This window comes from Silurus aristotelis (genome assembly GCF_946808225.1).
Source record: "Silurus aristotelis genome assembly, chromosome: 23".
In the NCBI taxonomy this organism is placed as follows: Eukaryota; Metazoa; Chordata; class Actinopteri; order Siluriformes; family Siluridae; genus Silurus; species Silurus aristotelis.
Genome location: NC_139596.1, coordinates 10,563,353 through 10,579,410, shown reverse-complemented (window position 1 = coordinate 10,579,410; position 16,058 = coordinate 10,563,353). Strand labels below are relative to the sequence as shown.

The 16,058-nt window shown below is 33.4% G+C and overlaps 1 protein-coding gene across 1 annotated transcript in view; it reads left to right on the top strand.

Moving 5' to 3' along the window:
• The window catches only part of edil3a (EGF-like repeats and discoidin I-like domains 3a), a 199,865-nt gene extending 185,761 nt beyond the window's left edge, over positions 1 to 14,104 (top strand). Inside the window, exon 10 of the mRNA XM_083527100.1 lies at positions 11,420 to 14,104. Coding sequence (XP_083383226.1) covers positions 11,420 to 11,569 — 150 coding nt within the window. The 3' untranslated portion in view covers positions 11,570 to 14,104. The remainder of the gene's footprint in view (positions 1 to 11,419) is intronic.
• Positions 14,105 to 16,058: the final 1,954 nt, after the last annotated feature.

Below are 16,058 nucleotides of genomic sequence, written 5' to 3'. Positions count from 1 at the left end.
TTTCTACTGACATTTTACATAGAAAAACAGGTTGACACTTTACTTAATTAACTAATATAATATAATATAATATAATATAATATAATATAATATAATATAATATAATATAGTATAATATAATTATTAAATAGAAATAAACCGTTTACTTTAGCATTATTAAAACAATACAGTATCACCGTAGCATTTTTAAACCAAAATCAACATCAACAGTAAACAATGTTTATATGATCAATGTGTATAATTGATGAAATTAACAAACAACTACATTTGTGTTTTTTACTTTTGCAAAATTCAATGAAGAGGCTGAAGCAAGCACATGTATTAATACCCTGAGATCTAAGTCCAGTATGTCCCCAAATATCATGTAACATACTTAATCTTAATGCGGATTATTAAATTAATGATGTAAAATTCTGCAGGAGTTGATCATTAATTTTTTTTACTATGTCAGTGAATATAAGCCTTGAATTACTTTGTTACCTTTGTTGTAAATTTTAGGTAATGTAATACTACTACTACTAATATTTTTTATTAACACTATTTGTATTATTATTATCTGTTGCACTAGTTTCTAATGATGCCACAGAATACTTGTCAATACTAATTCATATTTTTTAACCATATTGCCTTTGTTGTGTTCAAAAATGTAACTTAGGGTTTAGCAATAAAGTAAATATGTTAGACTTAAGTATAAATAAAATAATTTTCTATTAAAGCCTTAAAAGCATTTTACCTGTTAAATAGAATGAAACCATTTTTCAATTTATTTGATTTAAAGATGTAGGAATCATGGTGGTACACAGTCTAGTTGAAGTAAACTGCATTACATACAAGTCTCATTATTAAGGTTGACCTGCCCTGGCCAGAAGAAAATAATAGCAGCTGCCACTCCAGACATTCACACTCTTGATTTAGCCTCCAGTGTGAGCATTTTAAACTTAATAGCCCATTGAAGGCTGCTGGATGCATCAATTTACTTCACTTGTCACGTTAGTTTTATAACTCATGAATGGTGTAACATGTAGACAGTGGACAATTGGACAGTAGTAAAAATCTAGAAATTTTATGTAGGAAAATTTAGGTAAATTTGTTATATTGTTCATATTATCTGCTTTATTTCACAAAAGGTCAGCTTCTCCTTGACTCTTACTGTAAGGTTTGAAATTATTGAGCTCCACACCAGCTTAAATGCATGTTTGTATTTGAAGCAAAAGACTGGGGTATTAAATTCGAAATTATACTAAAAAAATACAAATAAAAAAAATAAGTAAATATTTTCAAGATTCTACCTTACTTGATAATTTTTATATATATATATTTTTTTTTAAATTAGAAAATAATGCAATAGAAGCATTTTCAGCAATGGTCTCTACATTTTTTTAAGTTAGACCCCACCTTATATATTACTGTATGTGAAATTAAGAGGAGGACTTACACTTTGAATCATACACAGAAGGCTCAATGATTTAACTTAATTCAAATGTGTACATTGATTCCATGCAGTTGAAGTCAGTTGCATTAACCCATATGGACAAAGGTTAATTTAGTCTCCATTTTGTATTATAATTACTTCAATTCTGATGGGAATGCGTTCCAATAAATATTGGAGTGGGGTTGTGAAAATATGTACTCATTCAGCCCCACAACACATTGCATTAGTAAAGTCAGGTACTGATGTAGAGTGAGGAAGTCCAGGGTCCAGTCAGCATGAATAAATGATTTTAAAGGTGTTCGTTCATTAGGGTTGAGGTCAGAGCTCTGTAGCAGGCAACTTAAGATTTCCCACTCCAACCCATGTAAACCATATCTTAATGGAGCTTGCTTTGTGCACAAGGGCTTTCCAATGCTCGAACAGGTTTGGGTCTTCTAGTTCAACTGAAGGGCAAATTTAATGCTCAACATAAGAAGATATCCAATAGAATTGTGTGCTTTCCACTTTGTGGTAACAGTTTGGTGGGAAAAAAACACAACGGGTAGCTGGTGTCCAGACAGGTGTCCCAGTACTTTCGTTTATATAGTGTAGATGAGACAAACAAAATAATCTTTATTTCAGGCTCATACTCATATTCATTTCACTTTTAGTTTGATGTAATAAATGGAGGTGTTGGATGCAAGTGAAGATTTATTTAAACAGTAAGACAAGTAAATATAAACCAACATAAATGAACAATAACCCTGAAGATAAACACTGGATAATACTCAAACAGGCAGAGTAATGTCAAGGCTGAGGAGCACATGCATAAAAAAAAAATCAAAAGCTTATCAAAAGAAATGCAGAAACCACAGCGTAAACAGGGTGCTTAACAAGACATAAGACACAAGTGAAGGTGATTAGTGAAATGACAGTCATGGGACCTGCAAGTGGGTAATGCAGTTTATTGGCATAATTCTGACAACTAGAATTTCAACCATTCGGAATAGTAGATTATTGACTCTGAAATTCATATGAATAGAACTACTTGGAGGAGATGAACTGAAGAAAAATATTCACATGTTGCATTAGTGTTCAAGCATTTGTTAGTACTCCATACTGTGAAGTTAGTATGTGGAGTTGCTCCATAATTAGCTATTAATAAATGTGCGAGTGTGCTAATGCACTCCAGAAACAGCCTTTCACAGTACAGCATAAGGAGCAGGCCAAAAGGGCGACTAGACCCGCCTGAGCCACCTGCCCTGGAATAAAGTCATGCTTCTATAAATCATTATTTATGTCCCCAATAGACTTTTTTTTTTTTCGAATTAACATGAATTTAAGTAAAGATTATTTTATTCACTAACATTTTAAACACCTGCTAGATATTATTTGCTTAGTGAGCTGGTATAAGAACATGTAGACTAGCTAGCTAACAAGACTGATTTTAAAATACCCACTTTACTACAGTGTTAAAAACACTTTCATTCACACTTCAGGTCACATGACTAGCGCAACATGTGGCTGCACAGATTTGAATAAATACAAAGATGAGATACTGGTTATGTCACAGGCTTTCACTGATGAAGAGTTTATCTATGTAAATGGACTATAGATATGTTTGGTCTTAGTGGACTGGATCTAATAGTCTGAACTTGCTCTGCTACACATGTTTATATAAAGATGTTAAGAACCATGCTGCTGTTGCAAAATGTGAAGTAAGATTGACCCCTGTGGTAGATTTAAACCGGCTGATTCCGAAATATGTGAAGCATTTGCAGAGATAATGCCTGGCTAGTTTAGTCAGAAAATGAAGTAATGTAGATGGAGAAGCGTGCGGATAAGCATTGAGAAAAACAATCAGTACATGGATAGAATATTGTCATACTGTATTTATTATATTTGCTTCTGGGCTGTTTATTGTCAAAAGAAAAATGAATGTATGCTTCTCTATCCAGTTATCTTCTAACATTGTTTTCATTATTTTTTAACATATCATGGAGTCACTTGGGGCACCGTGGTTTAGTGGTTAGCACCTAAACCTTGCACTTCTGTGGGAATCCAGCCTCTGCCCTGTGTGTATTTTCTCTCAGTGCTCCAATGGGTTGGCACCCTGTCTAGAGAACTAGGTAGGTTTCAGGCTCAGCGTGACTCTGTGTAGAAAAATCAATATAGTAAATGTATGGATGTATGGATTGTTGAAGTCGCTAAATACTAAATATGCAATAATAAAGAATCTCCAAAAGGCAACATGGAAAACTGCAATCACTAAACTACCTCCTTGATAACAATATGATTTGATTGAAAATGGCTGGAATAGTTAGCTGGGCTGCATCCAGACCACAGTCTTTTGATAACAGAATTCGAAATAATATACCAAAACAGTTGGATTGTTAATTTTGCACTGTATAAGATACCAAAAAAATTTAGATTGTTAATTTTGCACTTTATGTGTAGTTTGATAGGGTGAAACTGATCATTTGTAAGGCAAAGCAACAGGAATCAAACATGGTTTTATTTCACACTGGCAAGAAGTGACAGATCTCGAAGGGTTAAGCATTTTTACCTGCAAACTAGTTGGGTTGTATTTTGAAGCACCTCAGCTGCCAGAGCTGCCTCTGGGAATTGCCTAACCTGCTGAAGAAGGTCATGGGATTTTCCGCTTGTCAATCCCTGACATTAAGTAAATACAAAAACACAACTAGTGTGGCACAGTGCTCCCCTCCTTTCACCATCTGTGCTGCACTGTGCCGCTCCCTCACGTCCTCCTGCAGCACTTTGCCAGGCCTGCTGCTCGACCGGCCCTGTACCCAGCTGCTAGCTGTATGGAAATTACAGCACTCAGCCATAACTAAGCTTTACTTCAGAACCACCACAAGCTGCTAAAGCTCATATCTGATAAGAACGCACAGGCCCTGAGGGAGCCAACTGATGTGAGTAGAGTTGGCAGCGTGTGTGATGCTATGACAGTATGACAGACTTACCATGTTAAAGAGCATGTGCATATGGATGAGAAGCAAAGATCATATAAAAAGGAAGACATCAAATGTGTGAATAAGATAAGATATTAAATAAAACAATTCTATTGTTTAGATTTATTTTTCAGTGTTCAATGGTGAAGTCAGAACAAGTTATGTTTTATATATAGTTCATTTTGTTTACATGCAACTAAGCAAACTAAGTAAAAGGCAAAAACACACAAGAATTGGACAGTAAATGACTTAAATCTGGACACATCCATCTGTCCACAGAACTTTCTTTCACATTATGTAAGATGGAGAACAAGAAAGATGTTATCTAATTGCCTTACACCCACATTCAAACATTTAGGTGGAACTTTAATAGTTTGGGGTTATTTTTGGGCAGGGAAGATTGTAGACTTATTCCGGGTTAAAGGAATACTGAACCAACATGGCTACCATTCCATACTTCAGCGGCATTCAGTTCATTTTGGATTACTAATCCAATTTACCATAAATTTACCTATAAATTTACCAAAATTATACATCCAAGCTTTAAGAGTTATTAAGAGAGCAAAAAGTAAACTGGCATGTTATCGTTAATTGAATGGCCTGCCCAATAACCGCACCTAAATCCTAATAAACTTGTCTGTGATGAACTGAATCACAAAATCAAAAAGTATGGCTTTGGCAAGTTTAACAAGGGGCATAGCTGAAGGTATTCAATATTTGGCGCCAAGGAAGGATTTTTCAATGAAAATAATGTGTAATATGTGTAGAATTGTGTATTTCTTTGCTCAAAATAAATATTAAATTATCAAGCTTGTTACATAAAACAAAAGAAACATGCATGGGTCCAAAATATATACATATACAAACATTATATTTAACAAGTTATTATTTATTTATTTTTTATTTTGTTTCAGTGTCATTATTGAACAGCTTTTTTTCAGTAAAAGGACAGTGAGAAAAGCCTGGAGGGCCAAAAATGGATATTTGAGAAAAAAACTTTTCCATTTACTTTCTGGGAAAACTATGATTAATTATTCACAAATGTCATATTTCTGTGTATTTCTTTAAAAGCCATTTTACCTTTTGTTTTGCATTTATAGCCCAAAATTAAACATCTCTGCCTCGGCTATATAGAAATATATGAGTAGAAGACAACTAACACAGTAACTCAAATTCTATAGATGAATTTATAAGGTGCTTTTCAGTGTGTCAGTTCTGAAGCTATTCTGATTCTGAAGCTATTCTGTTCTATTATAAATACATATTTGTTGTCTCAGAGCTATTTAGAAGAAGATTGAGAGAAATGGTCACCAGACCCAGATAAAACATCAGCCCTCATACTACTGTCTTTTATTCTCACTTTGTTTCAGAATCAGTTCATGCTAAACAGTGAACATGTCTAGAGCTAGAAAGCTTCATCTTCATCTAAATGCAGGGAAAAAGAAATACTAACTGTATCCGAACAAACAAAATAAATTATATTTTGAATTTTATTTGTGTCTTGCTGCTAAAGGCATTGAAACTTATCTAAACCGTAAATAAATGATCAGAAGCAGAAAGTTTTGTTGAATAAAAGAAATTAAATGCCTAATTAACTCATTGGTTTTGGTTTTTGTTAATTCTTTATTTTTCACATTTAAATTACATTTTGAAGAAAAAAGAAAACAATAGAGCACTTTAGTTTTAAAAACTAATTTATTTAGTATATTTTAGTGTGTATATATTTCACCAGAAAGAAATATTGCATCCAGTTCCACATTTGCTGTTATGACAACCTACACTTTTCTGAGAAGATGTTCCTTGGAGTAAGATTTGTGCTGATTCAGCCACAATGGAAGTAGTAAAGCCAAGTACTGATGTAGGGTGAGGAGGCGAGGGGTTAGGTTATCCCAAAGGGGTTCAGGATTGAGGTCAGAGCTTTATAGCAGGCGACTCCAACCCATGCAAACCATATCTTCATGGAGCTGGCTTTGTGCACAGGGTTAGAACAGGTTTTGGACTCGAGTGAAGGGAAATTTTAATTTCACCACATCTAAAGACATCCTATACAATTGCGTGCCTCCAACTTTAACGGTTTGGGAAAAACACATAAAGCAGAAAATATCAGGTGTCCCAATGCTTTATCCATATAGTGTACATACTAATGGTACCAAAGATGTAGTTTACAAATGAAAGCAAAATAGAAAACGCTTCACTTTGTCATTATTAGCCTATAATATATTGTTTTTTGATGATGCTCTTGGTAATGGCTCTGGAGACCATCTGCTTGAATTACCTTCATATGCTTTTTAGTTCAATGTTTATAAATTGAGCATTATTATGACTTAAAGAGGCTGAAAAGTGATACTTAGCAATGCTGTCCTTCTCATGGGATCTTGTCTCAATAATGTGTCTTTAGCTTTAAAGGGAGGAAATGGGAGTGCCTGTCTGCTTCTAATCCACCACTCACTCTCTCTACTCACTTATACTTTCACTTAATCTCATGTCTTGTAGCACTAAGCCCCTTATTAATCATAAAACCAAGACTTTGAACTTCAGCTTTCAGAATAAAAATTTATTTAATATCTTTAAAGCCTGATAATTAAAAGGCAACAAAAACAGAAATATGGGATTATATAATATCTGCTAGATCTTGAATGAGCACCTCTTTTGATATAACTTGCAACTCAGGGATCTTGGGAGTTTGGGATTCTCGCATCTTTATGGCAATGTGGAGTGTGAGTCAAAGTAAAAATGACATTACCATCAGTCATTCAAGCGAGCTTGCCTTTGTGAGGCGTTTTATTCTGGACACAACACAAAAAAATATATATTTCAGCAGTTCTCAGCATTACAGCTGATAGTTGTGCTAGTGGGAAATACAAGATACATTTTCGGTTTGGTTTGACCTACAGTGCACAAAGACTTTTTTTTTTTAAAGCCTGCACAAAGACTTTCTTTTATCTGGCTTTGCTAATATAACAACACAGTGTGACTCATCAGGTCCAGTCCACTGGTTTCAGAGAATTTCATCACCTGCCCTTTATGTCTTAACTGCAATAGTTAAATTTTGGCAATGCTAAGCCCCATTATATGCCACTTATAAGCTCTATATTACAGTCAAGTGTGCACTTAGATGTTTAATTAACCATGAAGCAGACAATGTTCTTTGACTTGCCTGACAACGAATAGAGAAAAATTCATAGTGACGTTAAAACCTTTCGGAAATGCCATACATTGCGAAGTTAGTTTTTCTGGCAGCTGGGTTTGAATTTGAAATAATTTAAGAAAATCAGTGTGGACACTGTAATAAAACAATCACTATCTATATTTATATAGTGATTTTTTTACAATATGCAGATCTAATTCAGATTGTTTTCTGTTTCTTAATACCACCTGGTTAAAAATCGCAAAATCAAGACCCTTATATAATAGATTACAATAAAAAAATATGAAGGTTAGACTGAAATTTAGATTACTGCGGAGAATAGTTTCCTTCAACTGAGCCAGACAGCAAGACTTCATTGATTTGCACATTAAATTAAATGTTATCTGGGCCATTTCTATCAAATGGTGTAAGATACCAGTCTGGATCAATGCAAACATATTTTTTTGGGCTTCATAATGTTATTTAGAATGCGTGCATTGCCTCAAGGCAGTGGTTTAGACAGGGTTTGCCCTGGATTTATTGTGATTGACTAGGTACTTGCCTATCTACACATAAAAAAAAAAAAAAAGAGATTAGCACCTCCCAGAGATGAACAGATACCAAATTTCCACTTTAGCATGGCTTACTTGCTAATAAAGTTTACATTGTTTTCAGAGCAGCAACTAAACACCAAGAAATTCATCAACCATATGCTGCTGTAACCCGCATCACCATGCTGCATCGTGATATAGCGAAAACATTCTACATCACTGTCCATCAGGATCACCTTCACACACTCCTTTTTAATACTACTCTTACTAACCTCTGACTAAAGAATGCAAACACCATGAGCACTTACGTACATAAGTGCCTTAGAAAACCTGCACCTTCATAACAACCTAAAATGACCTGCAGTTTCTGGCACAGGTTTCTGTAATAAATCTGACTAAAGCTTCTAATGCCTCTAAAGGCCTTGCTAATTCACATACCATAGAGTTTCCTATAACCAAAGCACTTTCAACAGGCCTGTAAGTATTCGCCTTAGGTAATGGGGCAAACCTGTTGAAAAAGCAAACGTGAGAGGGATGGTGCATTGAGATTATACTCATGAGTCACCAATTTCATGAGTCACAGCCTCAGTGTAAGTTGAAAACACGCCGAATTTCCTTTAACAAATCTAAATGCCGCTTAGATTCTAATATTCTCTCTAATATTAAGCTGTACAGCACCAATGTTACAATCCTATCAGAATGGCTTCTGGTCGACATTTCTCACAAATAAAATTACTAGTAATGATGACAGAAAACAATCTAATTATTTTACACTCAAAACACTGTATAGGATAATGGGGCAAAAATGTGAAGTTGCTTACTGAGGGTGAATTATTTCAGACTCATCGTATAGGAGGCAACTCTAATTGCTCTATTTAAAGCAAACCACTGAGGAATTCTAGTTATGAGATTAAAAAAAACATCATGAAGGATTTCGAGAGCTTGACAGAAGATGAAGAATGCACAATTTTCAGTAGAAGGAGGGAAATGCAGGGTCTCTCCAAAGTTTTAGCAAACTGTACCTTTATTCACAAAACTTTCTTTAAATAATTGCCATTTTATTGTAAATATGTGTGAGTCAGGTATCCTACTCACAATGAATAGCAAAACTGTATAAATCAACTAAAGGAAAATGCAGGCAACAAAACATGATTCAAAGTGTCTCATGAACGTGAAACATGCAGATTAGCAAATCAGGCGAGACTAACAATAAAGACAAGAAGAAAAATCTAAACAGACCATACAAACACAAAACAAAATGACTTGGCAAGATGAGCAGTCCGGTCTTCATACATAGATTACTCAGTTAGCTGGATTTTATTGTTGATGCTAAAATATAATCAGGCATTATTTTGTTCTTTAAAGGTCATAGTTATTTCATGCAAACAGGATTAGATCATGACTATATAAGAGAGACTAATACGTGTAGTCGGTTGTAGCCATTTTTTCTCCATTTTTACAATCGTAACCTGTTGTTGAAATAGCACGAATAATTAGGAAAGCTTTCCTAATTCTAAATGTCATGTGAAATAGACTGATACCATTTTGTAGAATGTTGTATTTATTTCTGTAAAGCTGTCCGTTGTTGTTTCTGTAAAGCAACGCCTAATGTTATGAATTAATTAATTAATAAGTTAATTGAATAGAATATTTAATTTCCATTTGGTCCAGTCGTGGCTCCCTCGCAAAAAAAAAAAAAAAATGAATAAAAAAAAAAAAATTAATTAATTTATATATATAAAAATAATAATAATAAAAATTATATATTCCGTTTGGTGTCCTGATGATTTGCATAACTTAAAACACCATAATTACTTTAAGACTTTTACAAGAATATTTTGTCTTCATGCTCTATGTTGAGTTTGGTTTCACTAATAATATATACGTTTGTATAAAGAATTTGTCCATGGCCATGTTGATTAGAGTATTAAAAACCTGAAAAGTATTAATTTCAAGTACATTTAGAACAGACGAATGTGCAATTAAGTTGCGATTAATTGTGATTAAATATTGTAATCAATATTTATTTTTTCAAGCAACTCTGTTATAACAACTAAATGCGCAATTATATCAAAATGCATCATACATCTAGTAGAAACTTTCCACATCCATAAATTTAAATACATTGCATTTAACACTGCATACATTTCGAAACATTTGTTCAGATCCTTTATTTTGAATGCTTCTTGTAAAGTCTTAAAACTGCCAACATAAACATTTCAGAAAGCTGATGAAAAGCTCAGCAAATAAGCTCTGTCTCCGCTAATTAATTTTTCATCACACCCTCGCCCTCCTTCTCTCACACCAACGGTGCAGACATAAGATTGATGCTATGGCGGTAAAGAATGCAGTGCAACAGTCTGCAGAAGAATGTACAAGTTGTATATTTGCTGTTTGTGATGCACGAAGCTGAGCCTGACTCAGTGAGAACTGTTTTCTTTTGTTCTTTGTGTTGATATACTTCAGGCTGTCTGCATGCAAAAAAAGGAGATGGAGATGCCTTTGAAGCCCACCTGAGAACTTTGTTTTCCGTTTTTTTTTTTCTCCTTTTTTTTCTTTTACCCTACCATTGGTAGGTTATACAAAAAGAAGTTATTGAAATTGTTTACTTTTCTTTCGTATATTTTGTTTTCCCATTTTGATGGCCTCTTACTTTTAAGCTGAGACAACAAATCTTTTAGCTGCACACTTCCTGCAAGTTTGATATCAGTGGCTTCAAAATAAGCAGGTTTTTATTCTTCAGTTTGGACACTGGACCTCCGTAAGTGTTTAAAGGCTCTGGCATGGAGAAGCTGGTGTTGGATCAATGATGATCGCAAATGTTGAGCTATTTTATGAGTTGCTCAGTAGCTCCTAGTTTTATAAACACACATGACTGTAAAAGACTGTAGAAAGAACATTACTCATAATCTTACATTCCAGTGCTCATGTTAGTTCTCACTCTCCAGTGCCTAATTGCCTATGTTTGTGAATACTGCTGGAAGCTGTAAATTTCCCATTGGGATGAATAAAGTTATCTATCTATCTATCTATCTATCTATCTATCTATCTATCTATCTATCTATCTATCTATCTATCTATCTATCTATCTATCTATCTATCTATCTATCTATCTATCTATCTATCTATCTATCTATCTATCTATCTATCTATCTATCAAATTTATGTTCTAAATGTTTACCTTTTACATAGCTATATACATTTACTATAGGTTTTATCAATGAAATTCTGAAACAAAATATTTTACATTTATATTCACTGGAATTGAACTAACAAATATACTTCCAATTTTTGTAACATGCACAAATATGAAATATTTAGTTTTTCCCTGATTGTTTCTACTTTTTAATTCTTTTAGGTATTTCAAGGAAACTTTGATAATGACACACACAGGAAAAATGTGATCGATCCTCCCATCTACTCCCGCTTCATCCGGATCCTTCCTTGGTCGTGGTACGGGAGGATCACTCTGCGTGCAGAAGTACTCGGATGCACAGAGGAAGAGTAAAAAAAAACCTCCCCAGATCCCACTTTTTTCTTGCTCGGTACACTTCAGTACCATTTTCAGATTCAATATAAACTTTGCTCGAGCTGTATAGAGAATATCAATGTCCAATAGAGTTTGCTTTTTTTTTTTTTCTTCAAAATGGTTTTGGAAAAAAAGGAACATGCTGGTGGTGGGAGTGGTTAATGTTTTATGTTTTATATACAAAATTCTGACCCTAACATTAAGTTTGTGCTTTCATTTCCTGTGCTTGGGGTCATTTAGTTCATGTTCAAGATTTTGTCCTGAGTTGATTATAGTCTTGTAATTTCTGATAGGATTATGGGATTGGGTTTGGGTTTATTTTACTGGGGCTAATACAGTAGGATATTAGCCACTGGATGGTGTCACTTTTAAACCAACAAACACACAAAGAAACAGTTATACACTATGCTTTTTGGACCATAATCAAAATGCTTTATCTCATAACTAAAAAAACATTTGATAAGATGTTTAAAACGCCACTACTATAATAGTAAAATCTTTTTTTTCTGCATTCCTGTTTTATTTTGACACCTTATCAAAACTACAGTTAAAAAATACACTGATGTTGTGTAGAGGAAATATGATGCTCTTGTATTATATATTAAATACTAAATTACTGCATGGTGCATAAATTATACTAGAAATATTAGGCATCAAATTCCCTTTGTATTTTTGCTCCATATTAAACACCTCAAATCCCTTACTATGAATCTGTTTATACTTGCCTTTCCAAAAAGAAAAAAATTATATATATCTGCATACCAATAAATACAAGTATCGCATAATTTAGAAATGAAATCAGTACTAGAAGTGTGGCATAAAAGTAGTTTTTGCAGAAATGTTCATAGGTATACCATTGATTGGGTTTATTAAGACTAAAGTGCACTTCCAATGCAAAAGCTACACATGTGGACTCGTCACACAATCTATTTGCACCCAGCCACTCTCACACAAACACCACTTGAATTTTAGCGAGCAAAAGAGATTTTATTGGATATCATATTCAAGAAGTCTTTTAAACTTTTTCGTTTCTTGTTAATCCACATAGCTTTTCCACTCATACCCTTTTATAGCTCATGCAGAAGAAATTACGTTTGTTTGATACCTAAAAGACAGGCTGCCGAATGTTTTCAACTGGGAAATGTCCAGAAGGATTTGCAATCCTGGACTACCTTAAATCTCAGTTGTATTTAATTTGTTGCTGTTGTTGCTACTATCTGCTATTTGTACTTCTATTTGTCCACTTTCTCACAATTTTTTACCCTTTTTTTATTGCGTTTTTTTTTTTTTTTTTTTTTTTTATTGGGGTAATTCTTTTTTTGCTGCATTGCTCAGCATAACTACTGTATTTTTTGTTCCATTAATGTAAAATCCTCAGGTTAGACCTCATAATTCACCCCTTGGGAAGTAAGCAGTATCTAAAATAATAAAAATCAAAGTTCACCAAAACTTAAACAACCAATAAACAACATACTATTAGAGTTCTGAAAGGTTTTACATACAGTATGTGTATACTGCTATTCTTTGGAATGTGCAGTGATGCCTATTGGATTGTCGCTAGAAATTTTTAAATGTGTTTGTTTGTCTGTCTTGGGACTGTAAGAATTCAGGTTTATAATGGGGTAACCAATGTCTTTCCTTAAAATTCATCAGTTTTTCTTGAATGCTGAAGAGGAGTGGATATCCCCTTTAAAATAGGGGAAAAGGGCCACTGAGCCATGTAATGTATCATAATATCCTAAACCATTAATCATTGATTATTTGTACAACTTTGAATGTTATGTGTTAAAAAAAAAGAAAGAAAAGAAAGACAGAAAAAACCCATTAACAATGTTTATTCACAGTATGGTGACATGAAACGTAGAAATCATGTACACTTGACATTTTCTAACAGATGAATGTTGCAAGAAGTCATATATTTGTATTTGATTTGATTCTGATTTATTAACATCTATATGGAGGTATTGATATAGTAATCCTTTGTCTAACATAGCCCTGTGTCAAAGCTAACACAGGCTGTCCTGTTCAAATGACTTGTGTGCACATTGTAACAGTTTTTTTTTTTCTTGTACTTCTTCGGGGCTAACAGTCAAATAAGATAAAAACCTCGATAAAAAAAATGTCCATAGGCACATTTTTTAAATGATATATACATATATACTGGTGAGTTCAATAGTCCGGTATTTTCATTTGATGTGCTGTGAATAGTGATGTGTCAAAGCTGATATCAGGAAATCCCTGTGGGCTCACATCAGTTTTGTTTTTGTTGGGGCTTTTTTGTTGTTGTTTTCTTTTTCTTTTTTTTTTTCTTTTTTTTCTTTTGCTTCATTTTGTTACGTTTTGTGTTTGACAACTTTTGCAAATAAATAAATGTCACCCCCACATTTCGAATTCAATTGCAAGTATTTGACAAAATGTACTGATAACATGCTGATTAATAAAATGCTGAAGAGTGTACAAAAAAGCCATTATCACCCACTCTATTGTTTGAAAAATAAATCGAAGTCTGTGAAATAATGGTTCATTTTTTTTTTCCTTTTTCTTCGGAAAATGCTGAAATTGCTATAATTTACAGTGACTTGAATTGAGATGAATTAACGATAAGTACACAAAACAATGTGATGTCCATTAATTAGGCAATTACAATGGAGTGACGAAGTGAGGGTAATTATTTTAGATAAGTAAAGACGCCCAAATTAAACCTAATTAGAAAGCAGTCTGTTAAATGCGCTATCCCATCATTCAAAGTCTCTGCAGTAGGCCACTGTTCTTATTGTGAGATATTGTGGCATCAGTTTTCAGTCACCTTAAGCTGTAACACCACAATCAAAGTTGAAGACCTAATCAGAAATGAATCAGTTTCTATTTAAATTCAGCACAGCTTGTACACATAAGACCCTTACAAGCCAGAAATACTCAGGCATGTTGTGAAGTGCCCTTCACAATTAAATAGCACCAAACTCACTGCAGTTTAAACGCAACAGAAGCAGAAACCTAAAAATTTATGATGAAGAAGTTATGATGTATGATTGAAGTCCTATATTCCCCATTTAGACTATTTTGTTATACAGTAATATGACAATAATAAAATATAGCATTTATGTTGACATGACCATCATTGACTGCCAGGCAAGCATTTCACCATCCTTCTACATTCAGTGTATTTGGTCAATTATCAGTTTTATATATATATATATATATATATATATATATATATATATATATACACACACATACATGTATATATATATTCACCCCTATATTCTCAATAATTTAGGGGTGTGATATGAAGATAGATGTTGCAGAGCACCTTCAATAGCAAATGTACATCAACATAAAAAGGGCTATACCTAACCTGAATTTTAATTAGCTGTGTAATATAATAATTTGTATAATGTTTGTGTTGACATTTATAGAAATAGATAACACTAGACCACTTTCAAACAAATGCCACAGGAATATTAATGAGACATCAGACAGGATATCGTATTCAAATAGTATTTTTCCACGAATGACTTCTAAACAGATTTAAATTATCTATGTAATATAGTAATTTTGTAATAATGCTAAAATGTGGAGAAGTAGATAACATTGGGCAGACAATAAAAAAAGAACATTTTGGCATGAAAATCTAAAGGGAATGGACGATACTTGGGAATTTAAAGGGAATCAGTTGTTTTCTTTTTTTTTGGGACTAACCTGCAATGGTTTTCAAGTTTCAAGTTAATCTAAGTTTGTCATATAATGATCCTACAAAAAGGGTGCAAAAAATTATATAATAGATTCCATAGATAATTAGAATCCAATGAAAACTTGTAAAATAATAATAATATAAAATAATAATCATAATCATATAATAAGGTATTAATATGACCTACAATTAACAATATGAACCGTATTCCAACTGCAGTAACACAATGTTTCTGTACACATTCCACAATACTAAATCTGAAAGCAAACAGAAATGCAGACTGCAGACTGTGACCCTTTAAAGAGGCATCACTCAATGTCTACCAGCCATTGTGTAGCATCAAAGCATGCTGCCACTCGGATGAAATGCCATTAATGTATGTATTGAAAACCTGCACATTTTTGCCCTCATTTTTACTGCTTTCGGCAGTGTAAAGCATTCTCAGGTCCTATATGACAGCAGGACAACTAAATATAGTTGAATAGGACTGATACATTTACTGTTATTCTCTATATGTAATCTTTTAAACTCATTCAAATTTAAATCTATATAAAGAGTTATAGATGTACCTTAGCAATGTTGTCACACAATTTTACAGCCCCAACTGAAAAAAAGCTGGGATGTTATGTAAAATGTAAATAAGAATAGAAGCCAATGATTAGCAAATGTCAATAATTTGAAGAAAAATTTGAGTAATGTTAAACATAAAATTGTGAAGGCCTTAAATATATTACCTACTCTACATATGATCAGAAGATGAATCTGCAGAAAATCTCT